The sequence below is a fragment of the Apium graveolens genome, chromosome 4, assembly GCF_009905375.1.
Source record: "Apium graveolens cultivar Ventura chromosome 4, ASM990537v1, whole genome shotgun sequence".
Classification (NCBI taxonomy): domain Eukaryota; kingdom Viridiplantae; phylum Streptophyta; class Magnoliopsida; order Apiales; family Apiaceae; genus Apium; species Apium graveolens.
This window is the reverse complement of record NC_133650.1, coordinates 62,273,777-62,284,634: the sequence shown is the minus strand read 5'-3', so window position 1 is coordinate 62,284,634 and position 10,858 is coordinate 62,273,777. Positions and strand designations below refer to the sequence as shown.

The following is a 10,858-nucleotide window of genomic DNA, read 5'->3' as shown; positions in this document are numbered from 1 at the left end:
CTTATTCTTTCTGAACCATTGATTGTTGATTACCTAAATACAAACCACAAAGATATAATACTACTCCACAAATATATATAAACTAAATACCAAAGACGGAACCAAGATTGCTCATATACTCAAACCATTGTACCTTATGCATTAAAAGATAGAATCCTTATAACCTTGAAACTTTAATTCTTTTATTATCCAATTCTTTCACCACCTGACAACCATTCTTTGAAATTACTATATTGTTCCTTTGTGAAGATTGAAACCATCTCATTATTGGACATCCAATATTGCTTATGATTATGTTTATTGCTTTACATTGTTTATTCTGTTATTATGATAGAATTGGATTATTTTATAAAATTGTGGACCGGATTCGTGGTCAGACCAGATTGGTGGTCAGGTTAGGCCAATGTGTGCCTTGGATCCAGTAATTAGAGCAGAGCTGTGTACCTTGCTCGGGGTTAGTGCGTGACTGATCAGCAGCCTAACCTTGGTTTTTTTAAATGAAAATATAATATCCAGTTCTAAATCATTAATCATTGTTCACTTGATACCTTAACTCTTTTCACTTAATGATCATTATTCTCAATCTTGTCAATGTGACTCGGTGAGCTAGTTAGCTCATTTGTACGATGTTGTTTATGTTCTTTTCCAGTTAAGAAGGAACCTGTTGGTAGAGAGGATTCCCAATCCAGTGTGAGAGCTAGGGGTCCAGGTTGATCGAGTTAAGCTAGCTGACAACTTTTGGGATAGTTTAAGTTTGTAAAGTTTGTAATGATGTTGAATATTCAGTTGTTAGTTTGAATAGTTGGGATTTGCACGTTTGTAATATAAGTGTGTGTGTGTGGCTTGTGTACATAATTTAACCTGTTACGATCCGTGGTAGTTGGTAAGTAGGGTCACTGCATATTATTATTATCCTTATTATTATTATAAGCAGGTTATAAATAAGGTGTGTGTGTGTGGACCCCAAACTTCTGACCCGGGTTTGGAGGGCGCCACAAACTAACTCCTTTTCTAAATAATCATTTCTCTTTTTATAAGCAGAATTTTTAGATGTTAATCTTTCACATATTAAAGTCTAATCTCTATAACTAATAAATATGGTTTTAAGATATAATCTCAACTCAGTAATATCATCAGTATGAAAAGCATAAGTTATTTGAGGTACCTTCAATTCAGCAGTTTCAGGGCTGCTATCAGCATTTGCCATCAAGGCAAAGTTCACCTCATCTTCAGAATCTGAAGTGTCTGTCTAGCTTTTCTTCTTTGTGACAAGTGCCTTGCCTTTGTCACTTTTTCCTTTCTTGCAGTCAGGAGATATGTGGCCTCTTTCACCATAATTGTAGCATTTGACATTTGAGTTGTCTCCTCTGTCAGACTTTGCACCTTTGCCTTCAGACTTTCTGAACCCTTTCTTATTAGAACTTACACCTTTCCTGGAAAACTTCTTTCCTTTTCTGAATTTCCTGTAAGCTATCTTTGTGATACCCTTTACCATAAGAGCACATAATTTCATCATCTCTTCATCAGCATCCATTTCAGATAAGCTTTCAGTTTCTGAATCATCATTATCAGAATATGATGACTCTGAATCAGACTTTATGATCAGAGCCTTTCCTTTGCCCCTCTTTGAGGCAACAACTTTAGGACATTCCTCCTCAGCCTTAAGAGCAATTTTCCTTGACTTTCTTCCATGCTTCTTGCTCCTTTGATCCATCTCAAGTTCATCAGTCTTGAGCATACCATAAATTTTATCAAGAGTAGTTTCAGTAAGGTCATAGTTGTCTCTTATGGTAGTAAAATTCAAATCCCAATTTTCAGGAATGGCTAAAAGGAATTTTAGATTTGAATCTTCAAGATCATATTCCTTGTCCACCAGTGACAGATCATTCAGGAGTTTGACAAACCTGTCATATAAGTCAGTTACTGACTCATCAGTTTTTGAGTCAAAGTGCTCATACTCTTTAGTGAGTATAGTCCTCCTGTTCTTCTTGATTGCATTAGTTCCCTGGCATCTTGTCCCCATAGCTTCCCATATCTCCTTTGCAGTCTTGCAATGTATTACCCTGTTTGACATGACATTATCAATGGCACTATGCAGCAAATGCCTTACCTTTGCATCCTTGGCAATAGATGAGATGTCTTCAGCTGTGTACTCACATTTCTCCTTTGGTATGGTCTTTGCTGGTTGATCAGCAACTACAACAGAGAGCTTAGTAGGCTTATGTGGTCCTTCTTTAATTCTGTAAAGGTATTCTGGATCTGTAGCTTCTAAAAATATAGCCATCTTCACTTTCCATATGTATACTCAGAAGGTCTCAGTATGGGAAACCTAATAGTCTCATATCGACTGTGGGTTTGAGTCTTTTGAGTTTCTTCAGTTTTTGTGGGCTTGGTTGGAGTTTGTGCTTCTTTAGACATGATTGTTTGGATCTTTACTGTATGTGTGTTAACAGATAGGCTCTGATACCAATTGTTAGGTCACACAACACTGTAGAAGGGGGTTGAATATAGTGTTTATACAATCAAATCGATTTTGAACACAAGTAACAGTAAACAGATATATTCAATATGATAAACTCTGTTACAATGGAACTGTTCTCTCTCAGTGATGAACAAATATCACTAAGAGATTCTAGGTTACAATGTATAATCTTCTCGATATTGATAACACATATAGTGTAAACCCAAAGTCTGTGTTTATATAGTACACAGTTACAAGATAACTTCTAATTAAAATGGAATATAATTCTGTCTCCCAAAATATATCAATCAGATATCTTCTACAAGTCTTCCAGTCTTCTAATTCTTTCCATACATATCTTCTTTTATTTAGTCTCGATCTTCTACTGTAAATCAGCTTCCTTTCTTATATGAAAGTCCTCCCGCACTTAAGTTCCGATATGACCTGATGTTCTGATATTAAGTTCTGACTTCCAGTAAGTCCTGATTTCAGTAAGTCCTGATATGACCTATTTGTAAAGATCTGAAAACTAAATATGAATCATATTAGACATGACATCTCAAATATATCTAACAGGTATTATCCCACAATGGCAAGAGGTCCGGAGGTGGGGACACGAAGCTAGCTTGTGTTATCCCACAATGGCTAGAGAGGTACGATCTTGGTCCTATGGGCTATCTGTTTAGGCCTGACGAGGATGTCAGGAGTTTAAGTGGGGGAGTTTGTAACACCCCATTCCCACATCGAGGAGATTTGGGAATTCTGTTAAGTTTATAAGGCAAAGTACTACTACTATGTGCACCAACAAATCATGATCTTTTGGGGGCCTGTGGTGGGCTTGTTGTAACCTAAGTTGGCTGCACTCGGGACAGTATACTTCGGCTTATTTCGGACTCGTAATTGGGACTTGACCTGGTTTTCAAAAAAGGCTCAGGATTTGACCCGCGTCATAACATACACAAGCCCTGTGTTCCTCATATTGTGAACACACATTCTCTTCATGACTCTATTCATCATTGGAACAAGAAGTTTGTAGGCCTGGAATGGAACGAGGGAGATTGGGGGTGTACTTCAGACGCGATTTTAGTTGTCCCGTAGAAAGTGCTCATTACATTCTCCATCTTACAGATGCAAAGCTTTATGGCCGTGATTGCCTTATTGACGATGATAGAAGAACCCCTTATTGGGAGTTTGTCACGGAGACCAAGCTCATTGAGGCTGGAATTAGCAGCCTCTCTAGAGAGGGTATTTATTTTTTATTCTATCTCAACTTTGTTCAAGTTTGTCCTTATATCCATTTTCTTTTATTTTGTTTTGTTTCAGCTGTTGAGGCTCTGGATGCAATGACTGATAAGAGCAACTTGATTACCGGAAGGATATCCAGGGAAGCAGCCAAGCAAGTTAACCGCATTCCCAAGGTCCTAGAATTTCTTGAGGCCTCCGGCTCTGGAAAGAAGAGGGTCAATGATTTTGACGGAAATGTGAAAATCCCATATAAACCTTCATGGGGCATAACTACCAACGAATCAGTGTTTGGGAGTTAGGCCCTGGCTCTTGAGTGGTCCAGGAACTGTATTACTCCCCCTGACCTGCTTCACATCTCCTCGGGTGAGAAGTTACTAGAGGCAAATATGTTAACGAAACATGCCTTGTACCAGGTACATCTTAAATTGTAAAAACTATCGTTCAAGTATACTTTCTTTAGGATTTTCATAAAATTTCATAGGAGGGCCACTGAAATCCTCTAGGGGGCTCGGGAACAATCTTTCAAGAGGTCCTGGTCGGCCTTAAGCCCTTCATGTGGCCTACTCGGCTCTTCCTGGTTTTGGTCGTCCAGGATCACTCTTTTGAGAAGGTCCTGGTCGGTCGGGACTCTATGTGTTGGGGACTCGGCCCTCTTGAATCTTAGTCGGTCTTATTATCTTAGCCCTTAACTTTCCGTGGAGTTAGCCTTTTTATGACTTCTCATTCTGTTTTCTTTGTCAGGCCAATGCCTACTTCGCAGCCTCCTCTACATAGAGTATCAATATGAGGAGCGACTATGCTGCATTACAAACCTCCATGAATAATATACAGATCTCCTCGGATAAATATGAGGCCAAGGCACACCAGGTGGAAGACAAGGTTGTTGTTCCAGAGAAAAAACACTTCAAGTAAATGAAGAGAAGAAAGATAGAGTTGAGAAAATGGGTGAATGAGTAGCATGGGCCTAAGGAATTCCTCCAGATTATGGATGATCATGAAGACAAGATGCGTTCCATGAACCTGGCCATAGGATGGCAAAGGGGCGTTAAGGACGTTCATAGCCTATACACAGATATGGTCAAACCTAGCCTCTTCACCTCTCCTTTGGAGGTTCCCATTATGGATCCATCCAGACAGGCCTTCGGGTCTGTACCCAAGGCTTCCCGCCAACAGTCTATTTCTAGTTCCAGCCGCGGGGGTTCTGGTTCCAAGGGTAATGCTCTTTCAGGTAGCCCTAGCTCCAAATCGGCTCTCTATGGAAAGATCCGGGAGCCGGTCCCAGGAAGTAGCTCTTCATCCAAGGCTGGTGCGGATGAAAATGATAAAGAAGAGGAGGATGAGGCCGCCCAACGAGAGGGGAATGATGAGGAGGAGGATTTTTCTGAGGAGTAATTGTGATAGTCTTGCATGGCTTTAAGTGCCATATGTGGCTTTTTATTGAGAACTTGTTTATTTGAACTATCTTGGCTTGTAACCTAACTATCCTTTGGGACTAATTCGTGATCCTTCGGGACTAATTCGTGATCCTTCGGGATCTTTATTTATGCATATCATTTGATTTGATACTTATCTTTTATTTCCGGCATTTGGTCATTCGGGACTTGCATTCTTTAGATGCACGTACTTAAATAAATTGGTAGACAATATGATAAAAGACAAACTTGCATAGATTATATCTTTGAAAACTTGGTTTAATCCTTACATAGGATGGTTTCATCGACCTTATTCATATGTATATTACTAAGTACTAGGAACATGTTATGAATATCCTAAACATAATATACCTCCAGGTTTGAAGTGTGCCAAGTGCGTGGCACTTCATCATCGCTCAAGGTCTCTAACTTGTAGGATCCTTGTCCTGATATCTTCTTGACCTTATACGGCCTTTCCCACTTGGGGGCTAGCTTTCCTTTCTCCCCGACTCCCGATGCCTCAATCTTGCTTAAGTCTAAGTCTTCTTACTGAAAGAACCTTTCCTTAACCCTTCTATTGTAATAGAGGGAGGCTCTTCATTGATGCTCTCCATTGCGGGTATTGGCCTCATCTCTGACCTCGTCAATGAGATCGATAGCGAGCCTCATGCCTTCTTCATTAGTTTCTGATTCATAAGTCTTGACCCTTGGTGATCCATGGGTGATTTCTAGAGATACCACATCTTTGGCTCCGTAAGCCAGCATGAATGGGGTAGCTTCAGTCATCACTTTGCAGGTGGTACGATATGCCCATAGTATAGGTAGCAGTTCATTCACCCACGTGTTCTCGAGCGCTCAACCATTTTCTTGAGTCCATCAAGGATGATTCTATTAGCAACTTATTCCTGCCTGTTTGCTTGTGGGTGTGCAATTTTCTCTAAACTCTGTATTATCAAATTATCGCCCATTATCCGTGATAAGGATGCGTGAGATACCAAATGGGCATATCACATTTTCCCAGAAGAACTAGGTAAATTGCTTGGTGGTTATCTTGGCTAGTACCTTAGCCTCAATCCACTTTGTGAAGTAGTCCATGGCTACTACAATGAACTTCCCATATCCCGATGCCATAGGAAATGGACCAAGTATATGCATTCCCCATATTACAAAAAGGATGGGTGTGATGATGGATGTAAGCCTCTCTAGGGGATGTCGTACTATCGGAGCATGCCTCTGGCATATATCGCATTTCTTTACATAAGCCTTTGCACTGTCTAACATCGTTGGCCAGTAAAACCCCAATCGAGTTATCTTGTGAGCAAGGGCCCTCCCCCCAAGTGTTGTCCATAAATCCCCTCATGGGCTTCTTTAAGCGCCTCATCTGCTACAAGAGGTCTCAAGCACTTCAAGTACAAAATAACAAAAGACCTTTTATACCGAAGGCATTCAATCAACGAATACCTCAATGCTCTTACCGACAACTTATGTGCCTCCTGGGCATCGTCGGAGAGCCATACGGTTTCAAGGTGAGTTTTGATTGGATATAACCAGCAACCTTCCAAGCCAATCGATGCTATCAAATTTATGACATGTATAGTAGGGGTCTTCATGACCTGTAAGTAGATACTTCTTGGGTAGTTCTCGATTTCAGATGAGGTGAACTTAGATAGGGCATCGACCGTGGTGTTCTCCTTTCTCAGAACATGTTCAGCGTATCATTCATCAAATTGAGTTAGTATTCCTTTTAAAACTCTCAGGTACTTGGCCATTGTATCATCCTTGGCCTCAAACTCTCCATTGAATTGAGCAACAACAAGTCTCGAATCTCCACAGATCTTAAAGATTTTGGCCCTCACAGCTCTAGCCAAGCCTAAGCCGGCTATCAAAGCTTCATATTCTGCTTCGTTGTTCGTTGTCGAGAAGTCCAACTTCAAAGCATACTCAATCATGAATCCTTCGGGGCTTTGCAAGACTAGACCTGTACCGCTAGATTTTGTTTTGGACGCTTCGTCAAAATGGAGAACTCAATACTCTTTCAGAGTCGTACCTTCATCTTTCTCTTTCTCTTCTCCTTCCGGGGTTACTATCTCTTGCCCCCCGACTTCTTGGTCGCTAATGGTGCGTTTGACCATGAAGTATGCTAAGGCCTGAGCCTTGATGGCTGTTCGAGGCTTGTACTTGATGTCAAATTTGCCGAACTCAATCGCCCACTTGATGAGCCTTCCACTTGCCTTCGGGCTATGAAGAATGTTTCTTAATGGTTGGTCCATCAAGACTTCAATCTTGTGGGCCTGGAAGTATGGTCTCAACTTTCTCTAGACTGTGACTAGGGAAAGCGTAAACTTCTCAGTGGAAGAATAGATCAACTTTGTACCATGGAGTACCTTGATCACATAGTAGACAGCCTTCTAGAGTTTTAGCCTTCTGTAAAGGATGTCCTCCAAACTTGGTTAGGCCAGTAATGGGGATTTAGTCATGTACTTCTTCAGCTGCTCGAAGGCCTCTGGCTCTCAGCTGTCCACTTGAAATTCTTCACCTTCTTCAAGGTTTTGAAAAAAGGCAGGAACTTGTCTCCGGACTTGGAGATGAACCTCCCAAGAGCCGTGATTCATCCAGTCAACTTCTGAACGTCCTTGATGGAGCATGGTGGCTCCATGTCCAGGATGGATTTGATCTTGTCGGGGTTGGCCTCGATTCCCCTCTTCGAGACCATGTGAACCAAAAAATTTCCAGACCCAACACTAAAAGCAAACTTGGTGGGGTTTAACATCATCTTGTGGTGCCTCAGCACTTTGAATGCCTCTCTGAGGTGATAGATATGATCGGCCTTTTCTAGGTTTTTGACTAACATGTCATCAATGTAGACCTTCCAAGTCTTCCCAATTAGATGGTCAAATATCTTATTTATCAACCTTTGGTAGGTAGCTCCTGCATTCTTAAGTCCAAAAGCCATAACAGGATAACAAAAGACACCAAAGTCAGTTATGAAAGATACCTTGGAGGTGTCATTTTTGTGCATTTTGATCTGATTATAATCTCTGAAATCATCCATGAAACTCTCTATCTCGTGTCCAGCGGTGGCATCGATCAGGGTATCAATACTTAGTATGAGGTAGCAGTCCTTATGATAAGCATCATTTAAGTTAGTGAAGTCTATGCACATTCTCCACTTCCTATTAGCCTTTTTGACCATTACGGGGTTGGCCAACCACTCATGGAATTGCACATCCTCAATGAATCCAGCTTCTAGGAGCTTCTCAACTTCCTATTTAATGGCTTCCAGCCTGTCAGGGGCATAGGTTCTCTTCTTCTGTTTCACGGATTTCTGAGTTGGATTAACGTTAAACTTATGAGTTATAAGGTTCGGGTCAATCCCAAGCATATCAGCTGTCGTCCAAGAAAACACATCACTGTTCTTTTGTAGGAAAGTTGTCAATTGGCCCTTCAGGGGCTTGTCCAAAAATGCTCCAATATATATGACCTTCTCTGGTTCTAATGAGTTTAGGCGAATTGGGACTAAGTCCTCTGTTGGCTTCCCTCGAAGTTCTTCATTATCATGGATATCAATGTCTTCTATGGGGAGGACCTGTACCTCAGTTCCATCGGGCCTAAGTGCTGCAACATGGCAACTGCGGGTCATTTTCTGATCTCCTTTTTCCTCTCCAACACTGTTCCTAGTCAGGAACTTCATCACCATATGGTAGGTTGAGTGCACGGCTTTGAATGCATGGATGCATGTTCTCCCTATGATAGCGTTGTAGGTAGAGGATGTCTTAATAACCTGAAAGTTTAACATCTGCGTGGCCTATCTGGGCTCTTCCCCAATAGTCACGGGAAGTTGTATTTCTCCTTCGACTTGGCATTCCACTTGATTATGCCTATAGATGGGTGCGTTGAATGGAGTCAGTTGGGAATCATTGTAGCCCATCCTCAGAAATGTGCATGGAAAAAAATATCCATGGAAGCTCTAGTTTCAACTAAGACCCTCATGACAGGAATTTTCCAATGATTGGAGTGATGACTAATGGATCGTCCTGAGGAAATTTCAAATCTTCAAGCACTACAAGAATAATGTCAATAGACATCACATATTAGACATCGGTTAACTTTGCCACTGATGTTAAAAAAAGTATTGACATCACCCCGTATTTTTATGATGTCTTTGTTCTTTGTAGACATCGGTTATAATTAAACCAATGTCTAAAATTCACCAAAAATAAATAAATTCGCGCCCACCTTTTCTTTCCCCCGTTAGTGAAATTTTCATTCAGTTTTTAGTTCTACATTCCCCCCAATCTCAAAATTCTCCCCCCTTAACCAAATTTTGGTTCCCCCCAAATCAATCTTTAGACACAACAAAATCAAACCTCTCTCTCTCTCTCAACTCTCTCTCTCTCGATCGAACCTCTCTCCCCTCACAATCTCTCTGAACTCCGGCCATCATCTCACCATCACAATCTCTCTCTCTCTCTCTCTCTCTCTCTCTCTCTCTCTCACTGGAACCTCTCTCTCTCTCTCTGAACCTCTCTCCGCTCTTAATCTCTCCGTTAAGCCTATTTCAATTAACCTATTTACTTCGGTAAGTGGTGTATCTACTTGAATCGAACTGGTCTTCTCTGCATGAACACCAGTTTTAAAAGTTGAGGATTTTTGAATTCAAAACCCTAATTTTGTAAATTGGGGTTTTATCTAATTCGATACCCTTATTTTTTTATTAATTTAGTATCTAAACTTGTTGCTTATACTTTTCTTCTTGTTGTATACATGACCTAATCTGAGAAAAAGATTTAAAACTTTAGGTAATTTGGGTGTTTTTGGTTGTTCATTTGTATTTTTGTTTGTTTTTTTAATTTTTGTAAATTATGTACAGTTAACGATCCTTTCATGTCCACTGATTACATGGTATTCAATTCTTTCTTGTGATAATGAGCATGTTGGTAGCTAATTCCAGTATATATATTTTTTTTTAAAATAACTAATAGTTTACTAGTATTTTTTTTATATCAGTGGTATATAGCTAATTATGTCAAGGGGAACTGTGTTGGATATCTAATTGTATGAATTTCCCTGTATGTTTTTGTTAACAAATTGTTGTCACTAATTTGTACATGTTCAGCATTTAATTATAGTTGCTTATTGGATTCAGGAAGGTCATAAGGTATGCTTGAACGTCTATGACTTGAGTCAAGGAATGGCAAGGCAGTTGTCAATGACTTTTTTCGGTAAAGTTATAGAAGGCATTTGGTAAGTTCCTGATTGTTTCATTTGTCTTCTCTTTGCATGTTCTTTGCCTGTGTAAGCTAAGATTCTATTTTCATGAAAATTTAGCTTTTTATCTTTATGTTATGCATTTAGTTCTGGCATTTTAGTATCTTAACTATTTTAGTATCTCGAATCGGTGCAGTCCACTCGGTATGATAAAAACACCCCTGTCTTTTGTTACTAGACTTCTGGTGCTTACAATCTGTGATGCCTTTGAACAAGCATTTATCCAAGTACTGCAAGTTTGATTTTTTCCAGGTTGTTTTTGCTGGATTCTCTGCTGAATCTGTTGCCCAAAGAATAAGTGATTGTAAACCAAAGGCACTGATAACTTGCAATGTTGTCATGCGAGGGTCTAAGCTGATACGTCTCAAACAGATTGTTGACGCTGCACTCACAGAATCATCGAAGAACGGGTTCTCTTTAGGTATGTTTTCTTTTGTTAAAGAAAGACCGAGTACATGAAATAGTGTAACCT

The 10,858-nt window shown here is 40.2% G+C and overlaps 1 protein-coding gene across 1 annotated transcript; it reads right to left on the bottom strand.

Annotated features, from left to right (window-relative positions):
• Nucleotides 1-6,833: 6,833 nt before the first annotated feature.
• Nucleotides 6,834-7,388, bottom strand: LOC141718580 (uncharacterized). Its single transcript, XM_074520959.1, has 2 exons — nucleotides 7,166-7,388; nucleotides 6,834-7,096 (listed from the first exon to the last, which is right to left on the bottom strand). Exons 1-2 carry the CDS (start codon nucleotides 7,386-7,388, stop codon nucleotides 6,834-6,836), a joined length of 486 nt encoding a protein of 161 aa, XP_074377060.1.
• Between the last annotated feature and the right edge of the window lie 3,470 nt (nucleotides 7,389-10,858).

Excerpts from the sequence above, each read along its gene's own strand:
- LOC141718580 (XM_074520959.1), bottom strand. The coding sequence starts at position 7,388 with ATGGACCAACCATTAAGAAACATTCTTCATAGCCCGAAGGCAAGTGGA. Across the intron at positions 7,097-7,165 it reads AGAGAAAGAGAAAGATGAAG|GTCTAGTCTTGCAAAGCCCC; the intron begins GTACGACTCTGA and ends CTAGCGGTACAG.